General features: G+C 38.3%; 1 protein-coding gene across 4 annotated transcripts in view; it reads right to left on the bottom strand.

Annotated features, from left to right (window-relative positions):
- Positions 1 to 249: 249 nt before the first annotated feature.
- SLC25A14 (solute carrier family 25 member 14) overlaps positions 250 to 18,967 on the bottom strand; it is a 30,889-nt gene continuing 12,171 nt past the window's right edge. For all 4 annotated transcript variants that reach the window (XM_070605385.1, XM_070605388.1, XM_070605387.1 and 1 more), the window contains 5 exons: positions 14,524 to 14,619; positions 9,351 to 9,475; positions 8,165 to 8,300; positions 1,654 to 1,734; positions 250 to 699 (listed from right to left, as the gene is read on the bottom strand). In XM_070605385.1, coding sequence (XP_070461486.1) covers positions 658 to 699; positions 1,654 to 1,734; positions 8,165 to 8,300; positions 9,351 to 9,475; positions 14,524 to 14,619 — 480 coding nt within the window. In that variant the 3' untranslated portion in view covers positions 250 to 657. The remainder of the gene's footprint in view (positions 700 to 1,653; positions 1,735 to 8,164; positions 8,301 to 9,350; positions 9,476 to 14,523; positions 14,620 to 18,967) is intronic.

Raw genomic sequence — 18,967 nt, 5'->3', positions numbered from 1 at the left:
ACTTCCCAATGAGCCACTTGTTCGCTTATTCATGCTTAGGAAAGAATGACTTGCCTGATGTTTACAAGGGAGTGGTATTATGACAATAAATAGCAGTGGGAAAGCACAATGCAGTTAGTCTATTCCCATAAATGTGCGTTAAGAATCCTGACTCAATTTCACAGTCACCTTCTCTTTATCACTTCTGGAGAATGTAACTTAAAGAGTTGGCAAAGAAGAAAATAGTAAATGAAGACAAAGCCAAAGTGATTCTGCCAATAATTACTTTAATGAGAACCAAGGTCTATAACATACATAGTGGTAACTGCCCTGGCCTATGCCTTCTGCTCTAGCCCAAGTCTGGGGCTAACCAACTGCATTTCATCCACATTTCAAAAGAAGGCCATTTGGAATGTCATCCATCAGTATCCATCTTCACAGAAGATACCAATCTGGGGCCAGAGTCTCAATGTTAACATTTCCTCTCATGGAAAAGTTAACATGGTAACACAAACATATGAACAATTTTGAACCATCCTATCATTCTTCCATCAGGAGGCCCTTGGGAGACCAATGGTTCAGTAAACACAACTCTGTCAAAATACATTACAACACGGAAATAGGGAAAAGAAAAAAGTAGAAAGGTTGGCAGGGCTTGGCTCACATATAATTCAGTCCTTAGATTTGAAGCCTCTTGAGTTGCTCATATGTAATAAAAAACTGAGGAGTAAGTCATGGAAGATCACTGGGTTGATACTAAAAGCCAAACCCAGTTCTAAGACTATGCATTGCATTCTCTTAAACCGAGGTACTTAGTCTGTGCTATTCTAAGCTGCACTTGCTTAAAAATCATTTTTAAAATAATACTTGGCAAATTAAGCATGCGCTGAGTGCCCACCATGTGCCTGTTATGATTGTTGGCATTTAGCAACACAAACAGATTAGAACTCTAACATACTTACAGTCTTAAGGGACAAACAGGACACACACACACACACACACAAATAACCAAGAATGTCAATAACAACATAGGATTCGGTGCTAGAGTAATTGTTACAGACATTAGGAGATCAGAGCAAGAAAGGAGGGAGATACTATCTCCCTCAGCCTACAGACTCCACAAGGGTAGGGAATTACTTTTCAATCCTGCAATGCTTATCACTATACACACGACACCACACACAATATCAAACGCATGGCTCTGCACATAGGAGGCACTCAAACACAGCTAAAGGAAGAAGATTCACCCATGGGGAAAGAGCCCTACTTGGCTCTGGATTCCTTTGCCCTGTGAGCGTTTGCTATCTCATTACTTCCCAACTACTTTGGTCCTATAGTTAGAAGTAGGAAATACTGACCACCTCAGCGAGAACATTCTTGTGGGCATCTCCCAGCAGGGTTTCCAAAAACTTCAGAGCCCCTTCTAGGTTGGCTGTGTTTGTTGTTGTTTTGTTTTAAAGAGGAAACTTTGGCATATCTTTTCTACTCCCTTTAGTTTGTATTGGACTCCAACTGACAGATGCTTCTCTTGGTTCCATCCTCAACAGTCACTATTAGAATGCTTAAGTTTCACGCTTGCCTAAAGGCTTAGATAATCACATTTTCCTCCCCATATCCTACAATTACCTGGGAGCTTGAAGCATTTGCTTTCATTCTCGTGTTCTAAAAGGATACAATGATGTTCCAGGGTCCAAGTCGAAGCCAGTTTGGCCAAAATCCTTTATAGAGTGCAAAAAAGCCCTCATGTTTCCACATCTGAGGAAAAGATATAATCAAAAACAGAGTGAATTTCCCTTTCTTTTTACATCTGACAATTACTTTTATTTTAGTACTCATCTTCCATGGCCCTCCCCAACAACTATGGCACCATGAATGGTCCTTTTTTCTAAAGACATACATTTTAAATTCATATGTAGTCTAAATCCATCCACCCACTCATTCAACAAATATTTACTAAGCACCTACTATATACAAGGCACTCTTGTTGATGCTGGAAATATAATAGCAAACAAGAGAGAAAAAGTGTCCGTGATAGCCAGCCTCCAAGATGGGCCCCAAGGAGAGCCACTTCCAGTTATTCATGCCCTAGTGTAGCCCCTCCCACAATACATCAGGATTGGTCTGAGCCACCAATAGAATATGGCTGTAGTGAACTCATGTCACCTCCAATGCTGTCATAAAAGACATTTTATACATAATAAGGCTTCTGCCTCTCCCTTGTTCTCTCTTGGATGGTTCAATCTGGAGGAAGCCAGCTGCTATGTCACGAAGAGAAAACCACGTGGTGAGAAACTAAGGCCTCCAGCCAACAGCCAGAGAGGAATGGAGGCTTCCTGCTAACAGCCACATCAGTGATTTTTGAAGCAGATATCCCAGCACCAGTCAAGGCTTGAGAAGACTGTAGCCGCAGCTGACATCTGGACTACAACCTCATGAGATACTAAGACAAAGGCACTCAGCTAAGCTGCTAGTGAACTCCTGACCCACAGAAGCTGTGAGATAATAAATGTTTGTTGTTTTAAGGCACTAAGTTTTGGGATAATTTGTTACACAGCAACAGATCGTATACAGTCCCTCCTTCTCATGGAGTGTATACTCTAGTAGGGCTGACAAATACAAATTGATATATATTATATCCAGAAATGATAAGTGCTAATAAGAAGAGTAAAGCAGGGTAAGGGAATAGGGAGTTGGGCAAGTTACTATCCTTCTCGGCGTCTGCTTCATCACTGTAAACTCTGTGTAATGCCATGTTCTACTTCACACGAATGCTTTGAGGATTACATGAGGAACAATGTGAATTGCTTTGAGTTTGGGTTTCCTGTTTTATACACTGGGGCTCCTACACAAAGCAACTGAGTGGTTATGAGAATTAAATGACAAATTATGCATACCAAAAGTGATAAACTGTTGGTGTCTGCTGAATTCAGCCAGCAGAAACAGTTCATACTTAATCAACAAATATCTATTAAGTAACTCCTGTGTTAGGCATTGTCTTAGACATTGAAAAATGTTAATTTGCTGTTCTATTGGTAAGGTAAAACCCACCACTACACTAAAAAATTTATATATTTGGGTAAGACAATAATATGAGAATCCAGACTTGTAAATATCCCTTATCTCATCCTGTAGATTAAGAACACTGGAGATAATTATCCATACTAACCATTTTTTGGAGCAAATAGTAACACAATAAGGGTGCTATTTATGGAAACTTAGTGGTAATATGCTTCCCCCAATGGATCTTCGACAAATGCTGAAGGTCTCGCACTAAAACTGATGTTTGAAAATTGTGAAAATCAGCCAAAAAAAAAAAAGCCCAGGATTCAGAGAACCTAGAATCAGAGACAGCTGAAGTGACATGGGATCTTAGAGATACAATCCAACCCCATCACCTCTCACCTGGACTACCATAATAAGCCTCCTAACTGGTCTACAATCTCCATCTAGAAGCCAAAACAATCTTTTAAAATTATAAATCAAATAGTGTCACTTTCCTGCTTAAAGCTCTCCAATGGCTTCCCAGTGGATTTCATTCCAACTGCAAATTTTCTGCAATGACCTACAGGATCCTACATGATTTAGCCCCTGCCTCTCTCTCCAGCTCCATTTCCTACCACTTTCTCCTTCATTCACCACACTCAGCCACGCCAGCCTCCCTTTTAACCTTTGAACATGTCCAGCTAATTCCTAACCCAGGGCCTTTGTACCTGCTCCCTCTTTAAGAAATGCTTTTCTCTCAGATCTTCACATGGCCGCCACCTTCTCATCATTCAGACCTCTGCTCAAATGTCACCTCCTTACAGCCTTTTCCTGGCCAGCCGAGTTGAAGTAGTTCCCTACCATCATCTCCGAGTCACTATGTCATGCTGTTACTTTCTTCTTAGCACTTACTTCTATCTAAAATTATACTGTTTACTATTTGTGTGTTTATTGTCTGTCTCCCTCAACTAGCATGTGATCTCCAGGAGAGCAGGGACTATGTTTGTCTTAGTCACCATTACATCCCCACCAGCGAACAGTCAGGTACAGTAAAGTGTCCAATAAATATCTGAATAAGTATTTTTTGCACAAATGAACACACACACATAATGAGGGTCTCTAACACTCCCGTGAGCCATCTGAATCCTTATAAAGCTCCAAAACAGTGACCAGCTTCTTCACAACGTTAGAACTTGGAGGCACACTTTTTGGCTTGAGGTAGTTGTGTGTAAACAAATGAACTTCTATAGATAAACAAAGACAACAGGCTACTTCATGAAGTTATGCAGATTCATTCAATCAATAAATAATTTGCTGTGGATCAAGTGATAAACAAGATGCACATGGCCCTGCCTTCACGGAACTTAGAGTCTACTGGGGCAGACAGACATTAAAAGCAATTAGAATAAAATGTAACAAATATGAATAAATGTGATAAAGGCACACAATGGAATATTATCGAGCCATAAAAGGATCAAAGTACTGATACATGCTACAACACGCATGAACTCCGAAACATTACGGTAAGTGAAAGGAGCCAGTCAAGAAGGTCACACATTATATGATTTCATTTATATGAAATATCCAGAATAGGTAAATCTGCAGGGATAGAAAGTAGATTAGTGGTTTCTTAGGGATGTGGGAATGGAGAGATGATCGCTAGAGGGTACAGGGTTTCTTTTTGAGGTCATGAACATGTTCTAAAATTGACTGTGGTGATGATGGTTGCACATATCTGTGAACATACCAAAAGCCACTTAGAAGTGGTGAGTTTTACGATATGTGAATTAGTCTTCAATAAAGATGTTTTTTAAAATATAATAAATGATATATAACAAAGGAAGTACACGAACTATGTACAGATAATCCAGCTCAACAGTCAGGGAAGGCCCTTATGAAAAAGTAATGAGATCTGAAGAATGAGTGGGAGCTAGTCAAGTGAAAGGGTATTTAGGGCAGGGTGAGGGGCATCTAAAAAAGTATCTGGCATGAGTGAAAACTTGGGGATGAAAGTTTAGCACTAGAAATTGTTCAGGATGTCTCGAATGCAGAAAAAAAGTAGCAGAGATAAGGCTGTAGAAGTAAAAAGGGGTCAAATCATATGGAGCCTTGAGTCAATGAGAAGTCATTCAAGGGCTTTAAGATGGAGGTGATAGGATGAGATCTGCAGCTGTTCTTTTCTATGTCAGTGATGAATGCATGACTCCATTCACCAAAGTGTCTTGGGACTCTTACAGATGAAATAATAAAGTATGACGCTATTATATATCATGACAATACAGAGTGAAGTCGTTTTAAAGAACTTGAATAACAAGTGAGTGAGTGAATATAAGTACTTAAAGGTTATTGTCAACACGAAAATATGTCTCTGCTGATATGACAGAGCACAGTGGTTACAAGGACAAACCTCCGAATCAGACAGACCCTGTTTGAAATCCCAGATCTGCCACTTAGTAGGTGTGTAATCTTGAGTAAATACTTAGCTGCTCTGAACCTAAGTCTCCTCATTTATAAAATGGGAAAGAGAATACCTCCTCCGTAGGGTTGCTGTGAGAGTTAAAGGAATACTATAGTATCTGGCACATAGTAAGAATTCAGTAAATGCTAGCTATTACTATATTATTGTACCTTCTCTCTCTTCTTAGCCAACCTTCTTAAAAGAGTATTTTACACTCGTCTACTTATCATCACTTCCTATTAGAATTTAAGTGTCATAAACTTTTTTGTTCACCAACCTAGAACAGTACCTGGCACATAAGACGCTTACACATTTTTTTGCACTGAATGAATGAATGATTAAACACACTCCTCAATGCACAGCAATCTGGCTTTTGCAAACACCAATCCAGCAAAACCTCCTCTAGAAAACATTAAATCCAACACACACTGCAGTTTTTATACTGGATCTCTCTATTGCATTTGACATTAAATAACTACTCACCCCTTCTTGAAACTCATTACACCCTTGGCCTCCATGACATTACGCTCTTCTAAGTTTCCTCATATCTTGAACTGTTATCTTTTGGTGTCCTTCCTGGGTTCCTCATCTGTCCAGCCCTTAAAAACTGGTGTTCCCCAGAGTTCTTTTCTTGGCCCTGCTCTTCTCGATACACCAGTGATTGTCAAGTGAAAGGCTGAGCAAGTCAGAAATACCAAGGGGAGGCTTTTGCCAAACTCTACTCCCCAGAGTCTGACAATCACTGCCTTTGCAAATCACTATTAACAGAAAAGTTTTATAATACTCCAGTGTGCTGGGAAGGCAAAAAGGTTGTGAACTCTTCTACCTGCTCTCCTTGGTCTCCCCCTCCACAGTTATAAAACACCTGTACACCAGTGATTCCCCAGGCTCTTATCTATACCCCTGAACTTTCCCCTAAATTAAGACTGGGGTACCCAAATATATCCACTGAATGTTCCTCACACACCTCAAACTAAGTGTCCAGAACTGTAATGTCCCCCACAAAACCTGATCCTCTTCCTGTGATGCCTCTGTCAATGAATGTCACCACATGGTCATCAAACCCAAAACCCGGGAAGTCATCTTTGACACCTCCTTTCTCCCATACCTTTCCATATCCAGTCAACCAAATCCTGTTGACTTTATCAACTAAATTATTCTCAACTCTATCCCACTTTCTACATTCCCATTATCATGCTCAAGTTCAGGCCCTCATCACCTCTTGCTCCGATTACTATAAGAGGCTTCTAGTCAGCTTCCCTTTCTCCTAGGTCAGTGGTTCTCAAAATGTGGTCCCCAGGCTAGCAGCATCAGTACTGCCTGGGAACTTGTTAGAAACGCAAATTCTCAGATCCTCCAGACCTACTAAATCAGAATCTAGTGATAGGGCCCAGCTATCCGCATTTTAACAAGCCCTCCAGGTGATTCTGATGCACCTTAAAGTTTTAAGAACTACTGATCCAGGCTTATCTCCTTACATTAGTGGTTTTCAACCTTGGGTGAACATTGCAATCACCTGAGGAGTTTTAAAAATATTGACACCTGGATCTTACCCCCAGCGGTTCTGAATTCATTGGTCTAAGGTAGACACAGAAGCTGTGAAGATTCCCCAGATGATTCCAATGTGCACCTAAGATTAAGAACCACTGTCTTAGATCCAGTCTCCACCGGGCCAGAGTGATTTATTTAAAATGAGAATGTGACCTGATTAAAATCTTTCAATAGCTCCCTGTCAAGTAAAAAAATGTCCAAGCTCCTCATCATAGGATTCAAATCTTTTATAACCTAACTAACCCATAGCCACCAACATGAGGAAGGCACCATGGTATAGAGGTTGAGAATGTCAGTTTGATGTCAAACGGTCTGAGTTGAAATTCCAGCTCTCCGACTGACTAGCTGTGAAACCTTGGGCAGATTAGTTAACCTCTCAGTGCTTCAGTATCTACCTCATGGGGTAACGGTGAGGATCAAATAAACGAATACGTGTAAGTCTCCTTAGGACAGTTCCAGATACACAGTAAAGCACTCAACAGATGTAATTTATTATTATTCAAGATGCCACCATTTACAGGGAGCCTATCCCAAACTTCCACATCAGACTGAAATTTCCTCCCATAGATCTCTGAGTTTATCGCTTACCAAGTGGTGTTAACTGTTTATACACATGCAGTACACTATAATTTCTCTGTACCTACTAAAATGATGCCTGATAGATAACAGCTGTTAAACTAAACTAATAGCAGAGAAAGCATATGGCGATATCATATTTTAGTCCCAAATTTGTTTCTTGTAGAAGCATTATCACCAGTGATTATATAATACATTTATGATATTCAGCTTCCTACAAACATGACATAGCAGAAATTTCCAAAGCCAAAGTGTGAACAACACGGAACTGAAATCGAGTACCGGATTTTCTATTACAGGGTCTCTGTCTTGTCTGAAGCAGGCAAATGTGGGATATAAGTCCTTTCTATCAATAATTCTCATGGTGCTACTGATAAAAGTGTCCTACATTCTCAAGCGTTCAAATTGGAATAATTCTATTAAGGACCACTGTGCACCAGCAGATCACCAAGGAGACAGCTTGTCTACCTGAGAATGACTCTCAAAGGCTACTAAAAATATACATAACAATTCTTCTATCTTCAGAATGATTATGTAGCAACTAAGAACAAGGACTGAAAGAAGGTCTGAGGCATCAAAGAAAACCAAAAATGCAACCCAAGCCCACAGTGTGCATACCTTTAAAATACCATCCAAAGTGCCCTTATAGAGGTCCACATGTCCCACAATTGCCCTCTGGTTCATCATGCGAGTTCGAACCACGTCAACTGGATTGGAAGCGAGAGCCCCAGCCAAGCCACACGTAAAGCTGGAACTAAAGATGAAAAGTTGAAGACGACAGATCGCCCCACTTCTACCCCTGCTCACTAAACAGAAATTAGGCCAAAGATAAATGTACAATAAGACAGACTCGTCAGATAAAACCTAGCACTTGGCTCTTTCATTACAATCTAAAAAGAAAGGAAATCTTTTGTAAAGAGACATCATTCAAAAGTTATCCCCTTCATCCTTCAATCCGAAACTCAGAGAGCCTTTTTCTTTGTTCGTTTTTTTTTTGTGAGGAAAATTGGCCCTGAGCTAACATCTGTTGCCAATCTTCCTCTTTTTGCCTGAGGAAGATGGTCCCTGAGCTAACATCCATGCCAATCTTCCTCTACTTTGTATATAGGATGCCGCCACAGCATGGCTTGATGAGCAGTGTGTAGGTCCACGTCCGGGATCCAAACCTGCAAAACCTGGGCCACTGAAGCAGAGCACACAAATTTAACCACTAAGCCATTGGGCCAGCCCCAGAGAGCCTTTTTCTTTTTTTAAGGGTGAAGTTTATAAGTCTAGCAAGATTCCTAAGCAGGAAGTGTCATGCATTATCTATTAGTTATGGAAATTTTTCAAACCACAGCATCATATACCAGACGCATCTGAGTAGTAAAATATCATAAAAATTGCAAGATAAAGAAAACGTAGGATGAGATCACCAAAACTGTGGTTTCGTTTCATAGGCCCTACAAAATTTCACCCTTTTTTTCTGATTCTCCTTGAGAAAAGTTTGCTTTCTGATCCAAAATTAACCAAAGCAAATAACAGATGAGCTTACTGGATATAGAGGCCAAGTGTAAGGACAAAGGAGAATCCTACAGACATGTGACAGGCTGCTGTATTAGACGCTGCCCCCAAGTACCAAAGTGCCCGTAGCATCTGGGATCTCTGTACACGTATCAGAAGGCTTGCAGTTTTGGTGCTAAGAGAGACAAGGTATTTAGGCCCTATGTACCCATTATCAATTATACATGAGGACTTCGGTGAAAGATGCTTTTTGTGCTCAAAATATTGGAAATACAGAATGAGAACAACCTATCATACTTACACAAAATGGGTTAAAATTGTGTCTCCCATCACCCCTGACAATATTAGGTGCTTCTTCGTAATATCATAGACTGGTAGCTCTACTCCCACAACGATAGCAGCCCGCTGAGCAGTTGGGACGACACCCTACAAAACATGAGTGACATTAGACACCAAGGAAAAACATACGTAGTGACATAAGTCTAAAAATCAGCAAAATAGGTTGGGAGTTAAAAAGTGACAGAAAAATCCAAGTCTGAAGTACAGAGGTTACTCTTTCAAATCAATGGTTAATACTGGACCACTTATAAATTCCCAATTCACTTACTGTACTAAAAACAAAATCACTGACGACACCCAAAGCACAAATGACAAAAGAAAAAATAGACAAACTGGACTTCATTACAATTAAACATTTTTGTGATTCAAAAGATACCATCAAGAAAGTGAAGACAATTCACATAATGGGAGAAAATATTTGCAAATCATTTATCTAATAAGGGACTAGTATCCAAAATGTATAAAGAAGAGAGAGTCTTTTCCCATTGTATATTCTTGCCTCCTTTGTCGTAGATTAATTGACCATATAAGCATGGGTTTATTTCTGGGCTTTCTATTTTGTTCCATTGATCTATGTGTCTTTTTTTTTCATCAGTACCATACTGCTTATTTTTTTTTAAAAGATTGGCACCTGAGCTAACAACGTTGCCAATCTTCTTTTTTTTTTCTTTCTGCTTTTTCTCCCCAAATCCCCCCAGTACATAGTTGCATATTTTAGTTGTGGATCCTTCCAGTTGTAGCATGTGGGATGCCGCCTCAGCATGGCCTGATGAGCGGTGCCATGTCCACACCCAGGATCCAAACCAGTGAAACCCCTGGTCACCGAAGCAGAGCACGCAAACTTTACTACTCAGCCACAGAGCCGGCCCCAGTACCATAGTGTTTTGACAGCTACATGCAAAAGAATGAAACTGGGCCACTTTCTTACACCATATACAAAAATAAATTCAAAATGGATTAAAACTTAAATGTAAGACCTGAAAGCATAAAACTCCTAGAAGAAAACATAAGCAGTAAACTCTTTGACGTTAGTCCTAGCCATATTCTTTTGCATATGTCTCCTTAGGCAAGGGCAACAGAAGCAAAAATAAACAAATGGGACTACATCAAACTAAAAAGCTTTTGCACAGCAAAGGAAACCATCAACAAAACAAAAAGGCAACCTACTGAATGAGAGAAGATGTTTGCAAATGATATAGCCAATAAGGGGTTAATATCCAAAATATATAAATAACTCATATGACTCAATATAAAAGAACAAACAATCCAGTTAAAAAACAGGCAGAGGACCTGAATAGACATTTTTCAAAAAAAAAGGATACAGATGGCCCACAGGCACATGAAAAGATGCTCAACATCACGAATCATTAGGGAAATGCAAGTCAAACCCGCAATAAATATCACCTCACACCTGTCAGAATGGCTATTATCAAAAAGACAAGAGATAACAAGTGCTGGCAAGGATGTGGAGAAAAGGGAGCCCTCGTGCACTGTTGGTGAGAATGTAAATTGATAAAGCCAATATGAAAAACAGTATGGAAGTTTATCAAAAAATTAAAAATAGAACTACCATACGATCCAATTCTAATTCTAGGTATATATCTGAAGAAAAAAAAAACTAATTTGAAAAGATATATGCACCACTATGTTTACTGAAGCATTATTTACAATAGCCAAGATATGGAAGCAAGCTAAGTGTCAATCAACAGATGAATGGATAAAGAAGATGTGGTGTATATATACAATGGAATATTACTCAGCCATAAAAAGAACGAACTCTTGCCATTTGCAACAACATGGATAGACCTAGATGGTATTATGCTAAGTGAAATAAGTCAGACAGAGAAAAGACAAATACAGTATGATTTCACTTATATGTGTAATCTAAAAAACAAAACAAATGAACAAACAAAACAAAACAGAAATAGATTCATAGATAGAACAAACTGGTGATTGACGGGGGAAGGAGGTCAGGGCACGGGCAAAATAAGTGAAGGGGATTAAGAAATACAAACTTCTAGTCATAAAATAAATAAGTTATGGGGATGTAATGTACAGCATAGGGAATAGTCAATAATCTTGTAATAACTTTGTGTGGTGATAGATGCTAACTAGACATATCATGGCGATCATTTTGTAATGTATAAAAATACTGAGTCACTATGTTGTATGCCTGAAACTAATATAATATTCTATGTTAATTATACTTCAATAAAAGAAAAAATATATATATAAAGAATTCTTACAACAATAAAATACCAAACAACCCAATTAAAAAAATGGGCAAAAGATCTGAATAGACAGTTCCCCAAAGATACACAAATGGCCAATAAGCACATGAAAAGACACATCATAAGTTGTTAGGGAAGGCAAGTCAAAACCATAATGATATACCACTACACACCCACTTGGATGGCTATGAAAAAAACAATAACAAGTGTTGGTAAGGATGTGAAGAAATTAGAACCATTATACACTGCTGGAGGGAATGCAATATGGGGCAGCCACCGTGGAAAACACTTTGGCAATTCCTCAAAAAGTTAAACTTAGGGGGTCGGCCCCGTGGCATAGTGGTTAAGTTTGGCACACTCTGCTTCAGTGGCCTAGGTTCATGGGTTTGGATCCCAGGTGCAGATCTATGCCACTCACCAGCTGTGCTGTGGTGGCAACCCACATATAAAGTAGAGGAAGACTGGCACAGATGTTAGCTCAGGGCTAGTCTTCCTCAAGTAAAAAAGAGGAAGATTGGCAACAGATGTTAGCTCAGGGCTAATCTTCCTCAGCAAACAAACAAAAGTTAAACTTAGAATTACTATATGACCCAATAATTTCACACCTAGATATATACCCAAAAGAAGTGAAAACGTATTCACACAAAAACTTGTACATGAATTTTCATAGCAGCATTATTCATAATGGCCAAAAAAGCACAAACAACCCAAATGTTTATTAATTAATGAAGGGATAAACAAAATTCAGTATATACATACAATAGAATATTATTTAGCCTTTAAAAGGAAGGAAATTCTGACACGTGACAACATGAATGAACCTTGAGGACATTATGCTAAGTGAAATAAGTCAGTCACAAAAAGACAAATACTGTATGATTCCACTTACATGAGGTGTCCAGAACAGTCAAAATCATACAGACAGAAAGTAGAAGGGTGGCTGCCAGGGGCTGAGGGGCGGGGGAGATGGGAAGTTGTTGTTTAATGGGTATGGAGCTCCAGTTTTGCAAGATGAGAAGAATTCTGGTCACACAACAATGTAAATGTACTTAACACTGCTGAACTGTATACTTACAAACGGTTAAGATAGTAAATTTTATGTTATGTGTATTTTACCACAATTAAAATTTTTAATTAAAAATAAAGGAGCTATGTTCCTGTGACAAAATTTCCAAGTATTTATTGCTTTGTCTTTGTCTTTCCCTCAGCATAAGTTTGCGAAAAAGTTCTAGTTAGTTCCATTTTCTGGTTTTAAATTAGACTAATCAAGAAAGAGCATCCTGTATCACATTAAGTGAAATAAGTCAGATGGAAAAAAATAAATACTGTATGATTTCATTCATACGTAAATTATAACAAAACAAACTCATAGAAGCAGACAACAGACTGGCAGTTACCAGAGGGGAAGGGGGGTGGGGGGAGGGCAAAATGGGTAAAGCGGATCAATTGTACGATGACGGATGAAAATTAGATTTTTGGTGGTGACCACACTGTTGTATATACAGACGTCAAATTATAATGTTGCACACCTGAAATCAGTTATAAATCAATGTTACCTCAAAAAAAAAGAAAGTGCATCCTGCTCTTATCAAAAAGCAAACCTCAAGGATCATTAACGGATGCTAAGACCAATTGGTGAAAGGTTATTAGATAACAGGATATATGCATGTTGCTAGAATATCATTGTACAGATTACTTGCTAACTGCAAAGGGGATAAAAACTTATCTTCTATGATTGTGAGACTTGGCGGACATCATCCTACCAAGTAATCAAACTTGGCATCACTAATTGTGGGATAACCTAACATTATGTGCCTCTTGTTTTGATGCAATATGAAATATAGTGTCACCTATGAAGTTCTGTTATCAAAAACGTTTCACATGAATCTAATCAAGCCAATGGACCTAACTTCCAGTTTACAGGAAATACAGGGGACTACGAGGAAACATTCTGTAAGAAAATCGGCCTGGTCTCATCAATAGTGGAAATTTGAATATGGGCTAGATGTTAGGTATTAGGGACTTATTGTTAATTTTCTTAGGTGTGATAATGATATTGCTCTTATGTAGGAGAATGTCCTTATTCTTAGGAGATGGATAATGAAGTATTTAGGGGAATACCATGATGTCTGCAAGTTTCTTTCAAACAGTTTAGCAAAAAGAAGTGTGTGTGTCCACTGCTCTGTTCTTTCAACTTTTCCATAGGTTTGACAATTTTCATAACAAAAAGTTGGGGAAAATTATAAAGGAAGAAAAAAAGCAAAGCTCTCTTCTTTAAGAGTCTATTAATGGATTTCCCATTCTACTCCCACTGCATTTTCTACCAGTAGTCAATACTACAATCTTAAGTGATTAGAATAGGATAAAAAGTTATAGGAACAACAACAACAAAAAACAAAGTCCAGGTAGAAGAATGGAAGATAATACGACAAAATGTTAACAGTGATTATCTCTAGCTAGTGGAACTATTGTATTTTTCTCTTTCATATATTTTCTCAATATTTTGTAATATACCTTTTACCTTTCGTAATGTTAAAAAGTTGCTTTAGGTAACAACTTTTGAACTACAAAGACTATCATAAACATACATTGCTGTGTTAGTACAAAACTGGCAAAAACATATATTGAAAAACTAAATTCACTGTGAATTTGAACCAACCAAAATGGCTATCTCAAATAATGTAATAACTTCTCTTATACATACAACCTCCAAATATTAAGCAGAAACAATAATAACTGATAACTTTTGGTCCTTTCATAGGTGATAAGGAGCTTCTTTGTTTTGAAGGTTACCAAGAATCTTACACACTGTAAGATGACAAATAATAATTTTATGGCTTTATATAAAAAGTATTTGCAAATTCTAGGAACTGAGTACTGAGCAACACCAGGAAGAGTACTCACCCTCCACAGACCCCTGGTACCTTCTTGTTGATATATATCGATGAAGCTGCCAATCATGCTGCCTTGGAACAGGCTTCCTTGAGCCTGCATTCGAATCTAAAATAAGATGAGGTAAACATCTTGCTTTGACAGAGAGAACCAAAAAGAGATGTTTCACTCATTTAAAATTAAGAAAACGGTATTGGGAATTAGGAGAAAAATCAACCTACCATTATGCTAAAATTAATGACAAACTATATATAGAAAGAATGTAATTTGTGTCAACACATATTTTATAAAGATGATTTTCATCAGCCTTATATTCCTCATACTAAGTCCATTATTTCTGGAATTGGAAGAAAATTTGGGGAAACGACAGAACAAGTACTCAGCGTGAGTAGAAAATAATTCACTTAAAATATGATTCGTTTAGTGGAATACTAGAAACAGCCTAAAGCTCCAAAAACAACAACAAAAGATTGGTTGTATAAATTACGACACATCCATTAAACTTTAACATAATACTATGCAGCCATAAAATTCTGGCATACAATTATTATTTGTTGACGTTGGAAAATGTTAACAATTAATTGCTACAGAGAAAAAGCAGGTTGCAAAACAGTATGGATGGGTATATTACTTTTACTAAAAACATATAAACTTAAAAATAACCATATCCGACAAGGGGTTAATTTCCAAAACATATAAATAACTCATACAACTCAAAACAAAAAAATGAACAACCCAATCAAAAAATGGGCAGAAGTTTTGAATAGACATTTTTCCAAAGAAGATATACGGATGGCCAACAGGCACATGAAGAGATGTTCAACATCACTAATTATTAGGGAAATGCAAACCAAAGCTCAATGAGATATCACATCACGCCCATCAGAATGGCTATAATTAACAAGACAAGAAATAACAAGTGTTGGACAGAACATCGAAAAAGGGAACCCTCATACACTACTGGTAGGAATGTAAACTACTGCAGCCACTATGGAAAACAGTACAGAGATTTCTCAAAAAATTAAGAATAGAAATACCACATGATCCAGCTATCCCAGTACTGGGTACTTATCCAAAGAACATGAAATCAACAATTCAAAAAGATTTTTGCATCCCTACGTTCACAGCAGCATTATTCACAATAGCCAAGATGTGGAAGCAACCCAAGTGCCCATCAACAGATGTATGGATAAAGAAGATGTGGTACATATATACAATGGAATACAACTCAGCCATAAAAAAGACAAAATTGTGCCATTTGCAACAACATGGATGACCTTGAGGGTATTATGCTGAACAAATAAGTCAGACAGAGAAAGATAAATACCATATGATATCGCTCATATGTGGAAGACAAACACACACATAGATAAGGGGAACAGATTAGTGGTTACCAGAGTGGAAAAGGGTCCGGGAGGGCGAAACGGGTAAAGGGGCATATATGTATGGTGAGGGATAAAAACTAGACTATTGGTGGGTAACACGACGCAGTCTACATAGAAACTGAAATATAATAATATACACCTGAAATTTACATAATGTTATAAGCCAATATGACCTCAATAAAATTAAAAAAAATAACCACATGCACAACAGAGAGACCGGATGAACAAACACACCCAAATGGTGACAGGGTTAGTTTAAGTCTGAGTGATAAGGCTACAAGTGAGCAGTTTTCTCTTTTGTGTTGTTTTTCCTGCCTTCCACTTTCTTCCACATTGAACATGCATTGCTTACAAGACCTTAAATTGAGTTTTATTTGTAAAGAGTATGATACTATATTGTACAAAGTGGCCTTTGAGAGGCACGAGAAAGGAGATATAGCATTAAAAGCCATGTAAAAGATCTGGTACAATTTCCCACTGACTGTACATAGAGATCACAGCAACCAGTCACTAAATACTAGTGGCCCAAATGTAGACCTGATTTTCCTGAAGCAAAACTCTAGGTTTCAATAAACGTCCTTGGTAAGTCATGTACCAGCACCATTTTGTGTGTGTTTGTGTGTGAAGAGTGGCTATGAGCTAACATCTGTTACCAATCTTCCTCTTTTTTTTTTCTCCCCAAAGCCCCAGTACATAGTTGTATATCCTAGTTGTAGGTCATTCGAGTTCTTCTATGTGGAATGCTGCCACAGGATGACTTGATGAGCGGTGTGTAGGTCCACGCCCAGGATCTGAGCCCATGCACCCCAGGCCGCCAAAGCAGAGCGCACAAACTTAACCACTTGGCCACAGGACTGGCCCAAATAGCAGCATATTTTTATGTGGAAAATCAACTGCTACTACTGAGTTTTGAAATAAAAACCTAAACCAAATTAAATCAGAATAGACACTATCACAAAGACAAATGGAAACCACAAATATCCTATGGTAAGCAGAAGACTTCTTTAAGGAGTTGATTCTTGAGCAGGGCCGGGACTAGGGTAAGGCAAGTGTGGCACTTTCCTCAGGCATAAAAGGTAGGAGGCAGATGCAAAAAACTCTCAGTAATCCAGATAAATAATATATTAATGCAATATTATAAAAAACCAAAATTGGGGCTGGCCCAGTGGCCCACAGTTAAGTTCACACATTCCGCTTCAGCAGCCCAGGGTTCACGGGTTCGGATCCTGGGCGCAGACCCATTCACTGCTTGTCAAGCCATGCTATGGCAGGCATCCCACATATAAAGTAGAGGAAGATGGGCAAAGATGTTAGCTCAGGGCCAGTCTTCCTCAGCAAAAAAGAGGAGGATTGGCAGCAGATGTTAGCTCAGGGCTAACCTTCCTCAAAAAAAACCTGAAAAAAAATCAAAATTAATGCACAAAAATCCTCAATGAACCAAATGTCAAAACTGTAACTAAGGATAGGATCCAACAGGGTGGGATTAGAGTGAGGCAAGTGAGATGAATTGTACAAAATATTGATATTTTGTTCATCATGAATTTTTTGTATTCATTTTAATTTTTGAAAATTACTGCATAAAAATGTGATTTCTCTTGATTACTGAGTTTTTTGGTGCCCCCTTCCAGTCTGCACCCAAAGGGAGTACCTCACTTGTCTCATCCGAGTCGTGGTCCTGTTCTTGAGCAGTCTTGAAGGATAAATTCATGAGGCAAGGGGGAAAAGGCACTGCAGGCAGAAAGAGAACTACGCGCACAAAAGCAAGGAAGCAACACACAGCAGATCAGAGAAAGAGCTGTCCAAGGATAAGCGAAAGGACTGAACAGCCCAACTGTGATCAGAAAGCCTGCATCGGTCCCGTCACAGTCTAAAACTGTGACTCCTCCCCCCCCACTACTCAGCCCTCCTACGTATAAGAAAGGAAAACGCAGATTGTAGCATTGGTCAATGGTTGTAATTGTACCAGACAGATCAGAGGGTCAGGAAACTGAGGCAAATCTCTTAGGTGATTAAGTCTAGGACCCAGCTGGCTAACAAAGGAAGCTTTAGGGAGTCAAGTATTATTGTTTTTGAAAAGCACATTCTAACAAGTATAATTATATTGGAAATATTTTAGAGCTTTAGGATGCAGCAGTTCTCTTCATAAATACTTGTTCGGTAAATTTCTAAAGTGATATAAAAACTCTGTAGCTAAATTACTCTCAATTTAATCCAGAAAGATCATTTCATGTCTTTTCTTCATCAATCAACGGTTTCCTTCGTGTGTGCTGTTTTTCAAGTTACTCTCTCGGTTCTCAAAACTCTGAATTGCAATAGATTTCTCCTTCACTAACCTAGCTACCTCTGGTTTCAAATAAATAAAGCATATGTCCTCCTACTTTTTTCTCACATTCTCCCTAAAATAATTTTTAAAAACTTGAGATCCTCTCACACATTTTAATCATATATTTAGTGCCATTAATTAATCATACGTTTAAAAAAGTTAATAAGTAGGATATGTTTACCATTTTATGAGATAAAATAAGATGAAGATTAATATTATTAAAATAAATGTTTCACTCTGTGTTTGGATAAAAGCTGAAAGTAATCCAATTATATTTTTAAAACTCAGCAACACTAACCTATACTGTTCTAGCTCTGAAATCACAATATCCCAACACAGGCCAAAATATACCATTTAAGGCCAAATCCCACCCTTAACAGAAATATGGATAAGACAGGAAAAGACAGGGGCATTACAGACTTAAGGTACCTCAATTACTTATTAAAGGAGTTTCTCAAAAAAATCTATTTCAATTTATCCCTTTGTTTGGTACCTCAGGTTACACCACAGGTCAGTATACCATAGTAAGACATGGAATGGGTGCAGGACATGCCTTTCTTTTGTAAAGCGGGGAAAGGACTATCATAAACACAAATTCATCCTCAAATCAGTTTTAGAAAAGAGTACAAATGGAAGTCAGGGATTTGGAAATTCAAGGGAAACCAATTCCCTTCAAATTGCATAGCCCTTGGAAAGAACTTATAGAGGTTTGCGTATTCTAGTTCGAAGACCAATGGATTGATGCATA

The sequence above is a fragment of the Equus przewalskii genome, chromosome X (assembly GCF_037783145.1).
Source record: "Equus przewalskii isolate Varuska chromosome X, EquPr2, whole genome shotgun sequence".
Classification (NCBI taxonomy): domain Eukaryota; kingdom Metazoa; phylum Chordata; class Mammalia; order Perissodactyla; family Equidae; genus Equus; species Equus przewalskii.
The sequence above is the reverse complement of the archived record's forward strand: the minus strand, read 5'-3'. Positions and strand labels throughout refer to the sequence as shown.